At 57.9% G+C, this 14,197-nt stretch overlaps 2 protein-coding genes across 3 annotated transcripts in view; one reads left to right on the top strand and one right to left on the bottom strand.

The window, feature by feature from the left end:
• Positions 1 to 1,262: 1,262 nt before the first annotated feature.
• On the top strand, positions 1,263 to 2,354 carry LOC114099293 (neuropeptides B/W receptor type 1-like). The gene has a single exon (XM_027943552.2). The coding sequence runs from the start codon at positions 1,263 to 1,265 to the stop codon at positions 2,352 to 2,354; it is 1,092 nt and encodes a 363-aa protein (XP_027799353.1).
• Positions 2,355 to 5,265: 2,911 nt separating this feature from the next.
• Positions 5,266 to 14,197, bottom strand: part of Cpne5 (copine 5) — an 88,580-nt gene continuing 79,648 nt past the window's right edge. For both annotated transcript variants that reach the window (XM_034636749.2, XM_027943744.3), the window contains 7 exons: positions 11,342 to 11,388; positions 10,380 to 10,561; positions 9,334 to 9,461; positions 9,006 to 9,108; positions 8,291 to 8,348; positions 7,764 to 7,837; positions 5,266 to 6,688 (listed from right to left, as the gene is read on the bottom strand). In XM_034636749.2, the coding sequence (XP_034492640.1) occupies positions 6,470 to 6,688; positions 7,764 to 7,837; positions 8,291 to 8,348; positions 9,006 to 9,108; positions 9,334 to 9,461; positions 10,380 to 10,561; positions 11,342 to 11,388 (811 nt within the window). In that variant the 3' untranslated portion in view covers positions 5,266 to 6,469. The remainder of the gene's footprint in view (positions 6,689 to 7,763; positions 7,838 to 8,290; positions 8,349 to 9,005; positions 9,109 to 9,333; positions 9,462 to 10,379; positions 10,562 to 11,341; positions 11,389 to 14,197) is intronic.

Here is a 14,197-nt window from a genome sequence, read left to right as displayed (position 1 = left end):
CTATCAAAAATGCCAAAGCCCAGGGGTGCATGGTGGCACACACCTGTAATCCCAGCTACTCTGGAGGCTGAGGCAGGAGGATCGCATGTTCAACACCAGCCTCAGCAATTCAGCAAGACCCTGTCTCTAAATAAAAAATAGAAAGGGCTGGGGATGGGGCTCAGTGGTTAAAGACCCCTGGGTGTAATCCTCAGTAGCAGGGGGAAAAAAAAAAAACACCCAAAGCCACCACATCTCTGGAGGTGGGACCCAGGCTTCAGTATTGCTGAAACCCCCAGGTGGGCCTCAATGTGCAGAAGAGCTCAGGGACCTCTGGGGGCGCCTATGGACCCTCTCACAGCCCTCTCATCAGAACTTCAAGTTAAGCGTGCCTTTTCTGCAGTCAGGGCAGGATTTCGTTTTTATAAAAAATAAAATGTGTTTTATTATAAAATATTTTAAATATATGATATACAAACATAGTATTTATAAAAATGTGTTGTTTAAAAGTAAATTATATATTTCATTATTTGTAATAAATAAATAAATATTATTATAGGACCACGTATACTCCCTGCAGAAATTTTAGGAAGAAATTATTAACAACAAAATGAATATTACCTGAATCTCAGTCCTTGATGCATCTATTGTTGGTATCTGATTTATTTCCTTTTATTTTTTTTTGTACTTGTAGATGGACAGCATGGCTTAATTTTATTTATTTTTATGTGGTGCTGAGGATTGAACCCAGGCCTCACACATGCTAGGCAAGCACTCTGCCACTAAGCTACAGCCCAGCCCTCCTTTTATTTTTTAATCAATTTATTTTATGTGTGTGGTACCAGGGAGGGAACCCAGAGGCGCTCAACCACTGAGCCACATCCCCAGCTCTATTTTGTATTTTATTTAGAGACAGGGCCTCGATAAGTTGCTGAGGCTGCCTTTGAACTCGCGATCCTCCTGCCTCAGCCTCCTGAGCCTCTGATCACAGGCTGCGCCACCCGGCCAGGCTTGTTTCATTTCCTCTTTTCTGTACTGTTGAGGAATCCGAGGTAGAGAATCATCCAGAACCTCCCCGGGCCAGGGGCGGTCAGGGTGTGGCCGGGCGTTGGCAGCTGGACTGTGGGGCGGTGGTGCCAGGGCAGCAGGGGCTGGTGTCTGCCAGGGCGGGCAGGCATCTGGGTGCACGGCAGGCAGAGGCTGTGGGAGGAGGAGGCCGGCCAAGCGCAGGGAGGTGGCCCAGGGGTCTGATTTCTACCCTGTCCTTGTGTGCCTGACACAGAATGGAGCCCAACGCCACCTTCCCTGGGGGGCTCCCGGGGGCCCCCGCGCGCCTGCTCCGAGCGGCCTTGGCGGGGCTCTGCGGGCTGGTCCTGCTGGCGGGGCTGCCGGCCAACGGCCTCCTGCTGCTGGTGCTGGGCCGGGGCCCGGGCTCCCCACGCCCGCTGCTCGCCCTGACCAACGGCCTCATGGTGAACGTCGCGCTCTCCGACCTGCTCTTCCTGGGCTGCGTGGTGCCCGTGCAGCTGCTGAGCTTCCTGCGCCACGACTGGTGGCTGGGCCCCACGGTCTGCACGGCCAGCCAGGCCATCAACACGGCCACCATGTTCTGCACCTTCTACAGCATGGTGGCCACGGCCCTTCTGCGCCACGCGGCTGTGGCCTGGCCCGGCGCCGCCCTCCCTGCCGGCCGGGGTGCCCGCCTGCTGCTCTGTGGGGCCATGTGGGTCCTGGGTCTCACCGCATCCTTGCCCAACTGGCTGTTCCAGCGGGTGACCGTGGAGCCACAGGCCGTGGGGGCGCCCGGGGCCCAGGCCTGCCTCCTGCTGCTCAGCCCGGCTCGGGCCTCGCGCTACTTCGCCCTGCTGGGGGCGCTGGCCTTCCTGCCCTGCGCGTGGGGCCTGGGCTGCGCCTTTGGCCACGTGGGCTGGCTCCTGCGGACCCGGCCGCGGGGTCCCCCGGGGGAGAGCGTCCGGGAGCACCGCGAGAACACAGGGCTCGTCCTCCTGGTGCTGCTGGTTTTCCTGCTGATGTGGGGGCCCTGCTCTGTGCTGGGCTATGTGGCGGCCACTGGCCGCCTGCCCGACACACCGGTGACCTTCGTGGCCTCCAGCCTCTGCACCCTCCTGGCCTACTCCAACTGCGCCGTCAGCCCGCTCCTCTGCTTGTGCCTCTCACGCCCCTTCCGCGCAGGGCTCAGGGATCTTTGCCGCAGGCGTCCCAGGGGCGTGGGAGGGGCTGCTGCAGGGAGGGACAGCACCCAGCCTGGGCGCTCAGAGCCCCGGGAAGCCCAGAGGGATCTCAGCCGAGAGACTGCTGGGAGGGTTGAGGTTCAGGGGCAATGGGGGGAGCCCAGCTCTTCCATCCACCAGTAGGGAGACAGGTCCACGGGGGGGCGCAGCTGGAGCAGTGGCTGAGTTCCAGCTCACATGTGTAGGTGACTAGGGAGATAGGCTGGGACACCCAGACCCCTGATGCCGCTACTTTGGATGAGCTTAGGCGAGGCCTTTCACCCCTCCATGCCTCAGTTTTCTCATGTGTAAAATGTGGTCAGGAGACTGCCTCCTTCACAGTCATGAAGATGAATGAACCATGTTAGTGCATAAGAGTGTGGGTCAGGCCAGGCGCTGGGGCACCCCTGTAATCCCAGCAACGGGGGAGGCTGAGGCAGGAAGGCCAGCCTCAGCAACTTAGTGAAGCCCTGAGCAACTCAGCGAGACCCTGTCTCTAAATAAAATATAAAAGGTGCTGAGGACGTGGCTCAGTGGTAGAGTCCCTGGGTTATATCCCTGGTACAAAAAAAAAAAAAAAAAAAGTGTGGGTTATTATTACTATTATGATTTGCCTTCTTTTAACTCAGAGGCATTTGAGATGAATGAATCAGAGGGGTCAGAGGGGCTTCCAAAGGCAGAGAAGCAAAGGGGTGTCCTGGGAACCCACAGCCTGGCAGAGTCGCGGGGCTAAGTGGGAGCCAGGGGAGAGCTCAGAGTTGGGGACCTTTCTGTCCCCTCTCCCTTCTCTGCCCCAGCCCCAGATCGGTCCCACACATCCCTCGGCTGTAATGGAATGAGAATGAAGTCCTCACGGAGTGTGGAGCAGGGCTTGTGGATGTAGGAGCATCGGCTTGTTCTGTGGGGTTCCTCCTCCCTATGTGGCTTGGCAGGGCTCTTCCCAGGCCTCACCTCCCCACCCCTCTGCTCCCCGACATTCCTGCTCTGCGGCCTCCCTCCAGCCTCCTTGGGGCAGGCCTCAGCCTCCTGTTGGCCTGGGAACCTGGGAAGTTCTCTCTACTGAAATTCCCAAGGCGCATGTTTTGCTTGGTAAAAGGGCTGTCAGCTCCACAAGCGCGTGTGCATACACACACACACACACACACACACACAACTGGCTTTGTGGTCAAAGGCTTGGGAAATATTGGGTTGAACCAAGTCAAACCTGTCCCTTGGCTGCAGAACTTGTCAGATCCTTGAATACCCTCCCAGAGAGGCTCAGAGGAGAGGTTTCCCCAACTCCGTTCCAGGAAACCAGAGTTCTGTGGCACATACGTGGAAAGAACCCAGGAGAGGAGCTAGTGTCAGACACAACAGATGCTCCCCACGTCCTGTTTCAGGGCAGCGGCTCTGAACCCCCGTTTCTCTGCTGGGTGGCATCTCCTCTCAATACTTTCCCACGGTGCCCAGGCTTAAGTACAATGGGCCACCGGTTATGGGAACTTCCCTTCTCCAACGCTGTGACCCCACCCCATTCCCACTAAGCCTAACGCAAGTCACAGGGGCATCTAATTACAGAGACGGCCGTGAATCAGCTCTAATTTACTATAAAATCTTAAGAAGTAAATAAGTCCCAAACTTTTGGTATAATTAGTGCTGAATTCCTCTGATGTACGGGTTCTAATGCCTGCCCAGAGGGCTGATCTGAGGGCAAACTTGCTGGGAGAAGACAAGAAGTCCCCCTTCCCTGGGATCCTGGTCCCTAATGTCTACTGGGACCAGGAGGAGGACAGCACTTACTGTGTGCCTGGAGTGCAGCAGGCCCTGGGCGTGTGCACACACACTATGACGTGCCTACCTGTCACTCTGCTTGACCCTACAGTTCTTCAGGGAGGAGAGACGGGCCCCTGCACAGAGTGGCAGGAACTTGTCATGGGCACGTGGCCTGTGAGTCATCTAGGTTGGGCTGGGAGCTCCATTTTGGTGCCCCCAGGCCCTGGTCCCTCCCACTGGCCTGGCACCAATGCTCCATGGTGGCACTGATACCCTCCTCATTTCCCTAGATCAGGGCTTCCTTTGAGGTTATGACTGCATGTGACTCAGTGTGTCTCTCACTGAGCAGGGACTGGCTCAGTGTTCAGTAAATACCGGTTGAGAGATGAGAGGTCAATTGCAAGAGTCATCCATATGCTTTAGAGAATTTGATCACGTACTCACCTCTCATCTCCTCAGTGGTTCTCGGACTCACCAGAGTAAATGTCAAAAGCCTTATCATGGACTTCATGACCCTGTGCATTCTGGTTTCTTCACCTCTTTGACCTCATCTCCTGCACGTTCCCTTCCTTAGCTCCAACCACATTGGCCTCCTTGTTCTTATTCAAACACACCAAACTCCTACCTCAGGGCCTTTGCACTCGCTATTCCTTTTGCTTGGAACCTTTTTGCCCTAGATATCAGCATGGCTTCCTGTCTCATTTCCTTAGAGCTCATGTCAACTGTCACCTCCTGGTCACCTCATCTAAAATGCTACTCTACCTGGGCATGGTGGTACACATCTGTAATCCTGATGCTTAGGAGGCTGAGGCAGGAGGATCCCAAGTTTGAGGCCAGCCTCAGCAATTTTGCAAGACCCTGTCTAAAAAAATTAAAAAAGGACTAGGGGTATGGCTCAGTGTTAAAGCGCCCCTGGGATCAATCCCCAATATTGGAAAACGAAATTAATTAAATAAAATGCCACTCTACCACTGTCTATCCTGTCATTCTCTTACTTCTCTTGGTAACCCTTGTCACCGCCCAGAACTGCTCTGTTAACCTGTCTGCTTGTGTGCCATTGTGTTTTTCTTATCTGTGTTGTTGGAGGTCCCCATGGAGACGGCCTCTCTCTGTCTACTGTGGCAGCCCCTACGCCTAGGCCCAGGGCAGGTGCTCAGTGAATCCTGGCTGAACAAGGTAACTGGAGAGAGAGAGAGAGAGAGAGAGAGAGAGAGAGAGAGAAAGAGAGAGAGAGAGAGAGGGAGAGAAGGGGGGTGGGCTCCGACAACCAGCAGCCCTGTGCCACAGAGAACGGCAAACAAGGTCCTACTAAAAGAACCAAATTTACTTCAGTTTAAGGCAAATTCCACACAGACGGTCTCAGAGACAGTACAGGACCAGACAGCAGAACAGCACCACCACCACCACCATGCACGACGGAGTGAGAGGGCGGGAGGCCCATGCGGCAGGACGGCATGCGAGACCTGCGCCCCAGGTGGGGGAGGCGGGCGGCGGGGCGGGGAGACCCCTCCCACCTTCCCAGAGCAGGGCAGGAGCCCAAGTCGGAAGGATGGGGTGTACCTGGGGTGACAGAATGGAACAAGGTGACCCTTGAGCCAAGACGGCCTGGGGTAAGAGTGGCGCCGGTGAGGAGCGCGATGGGGGAGCTGGACATGGAAGCCACTACAGAGGGAGACCCCGGGACTATCTGGTCAACCCTCTCCCCATAAAGATGTGGAAACCGAGGCCCAGAAGGCGAAGGGCCTCGGGGTTCCCCCGACAGGCAGGGGCGGCGGGGCTGGAGCTAGCATTCCTGCCTCTCATCCCCAGAGAGAGCAGGGCGAGGGCAGGGGGCCTCGAGGAGGGCAGGCCACGAGCGGACACCCCGGAGGAGCAGGGACACCTGGGGCCAGGAGTCAGCTGTGAAAGTGCCTGCAGCCCACACCAGGGAGAGGCCTGGGCATTTATGTCTGGACCGTGTCACACTGGACTTGAGGTTCCAGAAAGGGCTGTTAAAAAGCCTGACCCTGGGCCAGCACAGCCCCACTCAGGGGGCGGCAGGGCTCCCCCGCACAGGGTGCTCCTGGGAGGGTCACAGGCTCAAGCATTCCTGCAGACCCATCACCTCGGGGTGCACCCCAAACAGGGCACAGGCGCATTAATTGGAGGGGGACCCGGGTTAGGAGTAGACAGCTCAGGAGGATGGGAGGGCCCTGGCCCAGGCCGGGTTTCAGGTGCTAGGTGAGCAGATGGGACTACTGGCAGTGATGGGGGGCGATTACCCCCATTTACACCCTCCTGGCTGGACTACAGGGGAGTATCGGGAAGCAGAGGGCTTGAGCCCAGGACCCCGCGCACCCCTGCGTCGAGGCCAGGGATTTGGGGAGGACCCTCCGGAGGCCCCGCCCCTGCCAGCCTCCCAGGCACTGCGATGTCCAAAAGGCTGGGTGGGCCGACAGCAGGGGACTGGGGACTCAGCCTACTGGCCTGGCCCCCCACTCCCGGGGCACCTGCCTGCACAGCCAGGCTCAGATGTGCGTGTGCAGCGGGGAGGCAGGGGGCGTGCGGGCCGGGGACTGTGGCGGCGAGGGCTCGGGCGCTGCGGGCGGGGGGCGCGGGCGGATGCCCTGCGCCTTCATGTAGGACACCAGCTGGTCCGGGATCTCCGCCAGCACGTCGCGGGCCAGGCGGGCCATGCTCAGCACGTGGTTGCCTGTGCGATCCACATAGTCCCTGAAGGGCACAAACTGGCAGGCGGGAAGGCAGGGTCAAGGGGTGGCTCCCTGGACCCTGGCCTCCCAAAAATGCAGGACTGGGGTCATGTCCCACCCCCTCCAAGACCCTGCCCACCTCACTCAAGTCCCCTAGGTGAACTCCCCAGGGACCGTCATAGTCACTGTTCTTTCATTCACTTAAAAAATACTCATGGTGTGTCTGTCCCATGCCAGGCTCCACGGCTCAGGAACACTCCTCAATCTCTGGCTCTGGGCACCATGGTGAGCCCTTGGAAGGTGCTGGCAAAGATTGCACAATCCCCTTTTGGGCCCCGGCCTCCTCCCAACTCTCCAACAGAGCCCTGGCTCCCTGTCCCCCTCTCCTTCTATCTTTGAGGCTAATCTGGTCAACACCACAGTCAGGCCTCTCTCCCTTCCTCCCTGCAGCACCCCCAAGGGCTCACTCCCGCCCCAGGGCCTTTGCTCATGCTGGTCCCTCATCCCAGACCACCTTTACTCTGGGTTCCATCCCTTATCTTTGTTCTCCAGTTTGTAAACCAATGGGTTATGAGAATGTCCATTTTGAGGTTCTGCATTTTGGGGTTCTGCATTGCCTGTGTACTGGGGACATGGTATGCAGGGGATTCAAAGGGACACGTGCTGGCTGAGGATGGCTTCCACAACCTGGCCGGATGGGAATTCCCTGGGGACAGGGCCCTTACTCTTTCCATTTGTGTCCTGCGTGGAGATGCGAAGACACCGGTTCACTGAACCACGCAATGCCCACTCCTGCAGAGGGCTGTGGTGACACTAAGGATAGCACCTCCACCTTGGAGGGTTTGCATGTCACTGGGAGGCCACCAGGCAGGAAACAACAGAAAGTGCATGGCTAGGGAGCCTGGGGTGCAGGGAGGGCTGGCAGAGCATCTGGGTTGGGGGGACACCAGCAATGTTAAGGGAGAGCCCAGCCTCGGGAGAAGTGTGACTGGAGGGACTGACTCCTCCCTTCGGTGACGGCCAGGCCCCTCCCCAGGAGGCCTGCAGAACCCCAGGGGCTCAGAGGGCTGGAGTCTGCATTTCTGTGCAGCAGGCAGGGTCTGGGCTTCACCTGGACAATGTCCCTCTCGGCCAGCTTCCCCCGGGAGGAGATCCGCACGTCATCGCCGTCCAGCTCTACCATGGCTGCGTGGGGAGGAGCGACATGGCGGGGAGGGGTTAGTGGTGGGAGCCTGGACCAGGTGGGACCCGTCTGCAGACTTGTCCTCCAGTCCCGGGCTACACCAGGGCAGAGGCCATCTGCCGGGCCCTCATGTCAGATACGAGGAAACCAAGGCTGGGAGTCAGGAGGAGCCCAGCCACCGAGCCCAGGGTGATCCCAGCCCAGGGCTCCTGCTTCCCACCCTCCCGGGTTCCAGGGTTGGAGGAGAAAGGAGCGGCTGGGGCCTCCTCCCTGCAGCCTTGGGGTGAGGGCGTGGGGTGCACACCCTGACACGCCCCTCTCTGTGCAGACAGACACACCCGGACAGTCACACTCCCAGGCCTCAGCGCTCACTGTCTGGGGCTCACAGGGCACTGGGGCTCTGGGGAACATGGGCGGGGGGAAATAGGGAGGACAGAGGGGACCTCGGGACTCACCATCGAACTCTGCCTGGCCCACGCCGATGATGATGATGGACATGGGAAGTTTGGCAGCCTGAGAGACAGTGTGGGGGCGGTCAGACCCAAGGGGCCAGGTGAAAGAAACAGAGATTGTGGACGCGGCAGGAAGGGGGGTCCACAGAGAGAGGCAGGATGATGGACAGACAGGGAGAAGTACAGAAAACGGGGAGAGAGAGAGGGGAACGGAGGCAGGGCCCAGGGAAGAGGGGTGGGAGGGAGGGGGCAGGGGGAATGGGTCACAGGCCTGCTTCTGTGCCCACCCGTCCCCTCTTCCGCTGCTGGGCTCCCACCACGTGGGCCCCTCTGTTCTGTGCTTTGGAGGAAGGACTAGGGCAGTTGTGGTGGAAGAGCACAGGGAGCCATGGCTCCCTCCGGGGCCCACCCCCTCTACCTGGCCTGGCTGGCTGGGGCCTGGGCAGCAGTCCTAGAGACAGGTAAGGGAGGGAGCCACAGGCCTCGGGAGGGAGGGACCACTGGGTTGACTAAGAGGTGGGCAGAGCTCAGCAGCCAGAACTCAGTGGCCCAGAGCCCCTCCCATCCACCACCCCCACACCCCACACTCCGGCCCTCCCCAGAGTCTCAGCAGACACGCAGCCAACAGCCAGGACGGGGATGAGGGCGGGGAGAGAACTGGGCCCCACCCCAGTGTCCCCCGACTCCTCCCTCTGTGTCTCCCACCCTTCTCACTCACATTGACGATGGCCTCCTTGGTCTGCGCCATGTCCGAGATGACCCCGTCGGTGATGATGAGCAGCACCGAGTACTGGGAGCCGTCCTGCACGGCCGCTGCGCTCCTGGACGGGCGAGCAAGGGCTGAGGTCCTGGGGGCCTCTGGCACAAATCCCCCAACCAGGACCCTGAACTTTGATGGGGACAGATTTTTGGAGAGGAGGGGTCTCTTCAGAGTCAGGGTTCACTGAGAGGGGGTCCACAGGAAGAGAGGTGTGCCATCCAGAGACGGCAGGCCAAGCCAAAGGCCCTGTGGGCTGTGAGAGGAAGCCCAGCGGCCCTGCACTCACCTGGCCACGTGGGTGACCACAGGGGCGAAGTTGGTGGGGCCGTAGAGCTGCACGGTGCGCAGGCTGCGGTGGTAAGCCTCCAGGATGCCATCGATGCCACAGCATGACGGGTTCTCCTGGTTGCCGTTCTGGGGCACAGAGGACGGAGAGGCTGAGCTCAGGGAGGAAGGAGGGGGCCTACAGGAGCACAAACAGGGTCGGGGGGCCAGCAGCCTGGGCCTCCCAGAGCTGCCCTGAAGGGCCAAACCTGCTCCTTGCCCAGTGCCTGCTCAAAAAGGCCCTGGAGAGCTGGTGCGGTGATGGATCACAAGTTCAAAGCCAGCCTCAGCAACTTAGCGAGGCCCTAAGCAGCTCAGTGAGCCCCTGTCTCCAAATAAAATACAAAATAGGGCTGGGGAGGTGGCTCAGAGGGTTAGCACCCGTGGGTTCAATCCCTGGTACCAAAAAAAAAAAAAATCCCTGGAGAGCCAGACGCTTCCCTTAGGCACCCTCTGGCACACCCTCCGAACCCTCATGAGTGACTCAGGAAGGGCCTGTGACTCCTCTGTCCTCAAGCGTCCTGTGCCCAGCATGGCACCTGGCACATCCAGGTGCGGGAGTAAGCTACGAGGACTGACTGTCCCCTGCTCATGGGAGGGAGGGACACAAGGATGGAAGGTGGCCTGAGTATCATCTACACAGGGCCAAGGAGCCCCACACGGTGCCAGGTTCTGTCACCAGGGGAACCCACCTCACCCTATCTCAGCACCCCCTTATTTTCTTTCTGGGGGCCTGGGGTTAGGTCCCCTCCACCTGCACCTTCTCAGGAATGGGGAGCCCAGAGCCAGCTGTGGGCAGCCCAGACTTGGAGGAGAGGGACTCACGCGCAGGGAGGGCCAGGCATGGGTTGCCAGAGGCCTTGACCCTGTCCCTATGCAGAGTGGGTGCCAAGCCCCCCAGAGGCTGCGCCTTAGGTCCCCAGGCCCAGCAGAGCAGCCGACGCCCACCTGGGCTTGTCACCACACCCCTGGCCTAGTCTGCACCCACCCACTCCTGGGACCTCCTACCAGTGGGAACTCGTGGGACACCCTGCCGTCGGGGGGCAGCTTGGCTCCGAAGCCCAGGGCAGGGAACATCTTGTCGCTGTCGTAGTGCTGGATGATCTCCCCGACCGCAGTCAGCGCCAGCGCGTAGGCATTCAGCTGGTAGGGACTCATGTAGTGCAGGGACGTGGACTGCGAGGGGTTCCCTGCGACACAGGACACAGGGATATCTGCTGGCCTGGACCCCAGGCTCAGAATGCAGAAGGGGTGTGGAAGGGCACCCTAACTTGTCTTCATCCATCCTTGACGCCTGTTTCTCAGCATGTGTTCAATCCTTCAGTGTCCCCAGCTGCTGGGCCTTCAAAACGGACCCGGAATCCCACCTCTGCCCCCCACAGGAGCACTGCCCTCTGCAGCCTCCTGATGGGCCTCCCTGCTTCCGTCCACCTTGTGCCTACAACCCGGCGCTCAGCTCCCCGGCGGAGTTCACAGGTTCATTAAGAGGCAGGACAGATGACCAAGGTGCCACTGCTGTCTCTACCTCCTTGTTGTGTGACCTTGGTAAGTTCCTTAACCTCTCAGCCTCAGTCTCCTCATCAGTAAAATGGGGATAATAGTTCCTACTTCCTAGGATTGCAGAGAATCAAGCAGGCGTTATCAATGTAAGTGTTGTCGCTGTTAGTATTACTAAGTCCCCCCAGTTCTGCTAGCACCCCATGATGCTGGGCCCTGCAACCCTAAGAGGGGTTTCTGACACACGACAGGAGGGTAAGACCCGGGCACGATGCCCAGGAGCCCAGATGTGCAGGGTCAGTGTCTGGCCGAGGGAGACGGCCGCATCCTGGTTGTGTCTTTGGTCCTGTGGGCCTCAGGACCTCTTTTTTTGGTAAGGAAGTGGCCAGAGAGCGTGGAGGAAGTGGCTCGTGGTCAGGTCAGCCCCCGGGGCCCTTGAGAGCTGCTCCTCCCTCTGCCCATCCCCCACTCACCATTGGAGGCTGTGAAGTCGATGGCCACCGTGAAGTTGATCTGGGTCCTAGAAGAGGGAGAACAGCCAGGGAGTCACCTGGAGAGAGGGAGGGCTGTGGGGAGGGTGGACCTTGCTGGGCAGGGAGGGAAGAAGCTGGCTGCCACTCCTCCCAGTTCTGAGGCTGGGACAGTAACGCCAGTCAGGCCTCCCCCAAGGGACTGCTGTGAGCGGGAGTCAGGCAGCGCGAAGGCTCTTCGTAGGTGATCTGTTCTGTGTGCGCATGCGGCCACCTTCCTCCCTTCCTCCTTGAACCCTGCCCTCTGGGCCCACCTGAGTGGACCAGGTGAGGTCTGGCCTCAATGGGTTTCTAGTACAAATTGGAGTCCGATTCAGGATTAAAATGAGTGACTAAAAGACAGACATGATACATCTCCTGAGGGAAGGGCAGGATCCCACCCGTGAAGCTGTCTTGCCAAGAAATCTGACCCAGCAATTTGGGAGGCTGAGGCAGGAGGATCACAAGTTTGAAGCCAGCCTCAGAAATTTAGCAAGGCCCTAAGCAATTTAGTGAAACCCTGACTCAAAATAAAAAAATAAAATGGGCTGGGGATGCGGCTCAGTGGTCAAGCACCTCTGGGCTCAATCCCCAGTACCAAATAAATAAATAAATGCAAGGGAACAGAGCACATGTTTAAATGACACCATGCAGGATGTAGCCAGCAAAATCCAGCCTGGGGAAACCACAACGGAGCACAGTGGAGAGAGGTCCGTGCTGGACAAGATGCCCAGCAGCGTCGGCATCACCTGGGAACCTGGGGCTCTTGGGTCCCCTCTGAACCTCCCGAATCAGAATCTCTTGGGGAATGCAGGAATCTATTTTAGCCCTTCATGTGCTTGGGGGAAACAACAGATGAAAAGAGAATTAAGAGAGAAATCCACCAATCAATATATGGATTTTGCCTAGATTCCTGACTCAAACAACTTTTTTTAGTACCGGAGATTGATCTCAGGGGCACTCGACCCACTGAGCCACATCCCCCAGCCCTGTTTTTTATTTTATTTAGAGACAGGGTCTCACTGAGTTGCCTAGGGCCTCACTTTTGCTGAGGCTGGCTTTGAACTCCTGCCGCAGCCTCCTGTGAGCCACTGAGATTACAGGCATGCGCCACTGCGCCCAGCTAAAACAAAACATTTTTAAAACACTTTGTAAGACAATTGGGGACATTTGAATACTGACTAGATATTTGGCACTAAGGAACTGCTTGATTTTTTTTAGTGATTATGGTATTATTACCAATTATGGATTATGGTTTATTTTAGTGATTCTGGTATTATGGCAATGTTTTACAAAGAAAGAGTCCTTATATTTTAGGGAGACATCCTGACACCTGAGACCGGCTGAGCTGGTAACTGCTAGAGCCTGCTGGGGGGCCCTCGGGAGTTTACTCTGCCTTCTCTCCACTTTTTCACGTTTAAAATTTTCTATAATAAACTGTCAGTTTGGGGGGTTCAGATCCAGGTTGACACTCTCTGAGGGCTGTGTTCTAAGATTTGTGCCAGACACAGAGAGAACAAAGTGCATCAATACCTGGGCCCCTAATGAAGTCGAGTCTTGTGGTTCTCAGACTGCAGAGAGCGTAGGGAGAAGATTCCGGGCTCCAGTCCCGAGATATCAATTTAGTTGGTCAGGAGTAGGGCCCCAGAATCTACCTCCCTAACTAAGACCTAGAGATTCTGAGGAGGGGGTTGTGGGATCACATTTGGGGAAAGTGCTTTGGTGGCCCTGAGTTGGGGCTTCAGGGCATGCGAGGAGGCAGACCTCATCTTGCATTTAGCAAAAGGTCCTTATCAGAACCCACAGCTGACCCTACAGCTGAACTGCCCTTCATGGGACCCTTGTCCTGGGAAAGGTCAAGGACATGGTTAACAGGAGACTCAAGTCAGGGTCTGCTGGCCGGAGACAGACGTCCCCCCACAACACACCCTCTTCCCCCTCTTCTGCAGGGTGGAGCATTCCACGGACTCCTGTCTCTAGGGGAGAAGGAACCACAAAAGCCTGGAGCCCTGGGTGACTGGTGGACCATCTCCCCACCCAACCCCGCGGTGCCCCCATGAGAACCAAGCATGTATGAATTGAGCCTTGAGGTCTGGGGATCACTATCGCAGCATTCCATCTGCCCTATTCATCTTCTCTGCTGTGTGTTGTCACCTCTCCGTGGGTGCCTTTGTTAGAGCCCTACCCCAGTGGTTCTGGCCTGCATGACAACAGCTGAGTACTGGCTCTCCCAAAAACAGGGTGAGGGGAGGGCTCTGCCCTACTCCTTGATTTTCTCCTCTGCATCCTAAAAAAAATGTGGGGGCAACTGGAAAGCAGCCCCTTCTGTAAGGAATTGCTCCTTGCAGCCCTGCGGCTCCTGCCTCCGGGCAGAATGCAGGCTGCGGAGCATCGAGCTCGTTGTCTGCCGTGGGGCTCAGGTGTCCAGAACTTCCTCCCGGGTCCTGGTGGATGCATGAGGTGGGCCAGGGACCAGGAGGAGAGGGTCCCTAGACAAATGCCTCCAGCACTTCCTGCCTGGACACGCAGGCCGGGCTCTCACTGCCGAGCCAGTTCTCTTACTCAGGTTCTCCAGGGAGTTTGGAGAGAGCCGTGGGGAGGGAGGGCTGGCTCTGGGCCAGGGCCAAGGTGTTAGCTTTGCCAGTGGCCTGGCCTGGGAGGGCTCCCTCTCACAAGACCACACAGCATTCGGCCCTTTCACTCACCGTCTCCAGCTCCATCCCACCCACCTGGAAGTGAGGGGCCTGGCAGGGCCAAGATTAACCACTAAGGGACAAAAGGCAGCAAGTTGTGACAGTGGGATCCCTGCCACCATCTAGG

The sequence above is a fragment of the Marmota flaviventris genome, chromosome 6 (assembly GCF_047511675.1).
Source record: "Marmota flaviventris isolate mMarFla1 chromosome 6, mMarFla1.hap1, whole genome shotgun sequence".
Lineage (NCBI taxonomy): Eukaryota > Metazoa > Chordata > Mammalia > Rodentia > Sciuridae > Marmota > Marmota flaviventris.
This window is presented reverse-complemented; position numbering and strand designations above follow the sequence as displayed.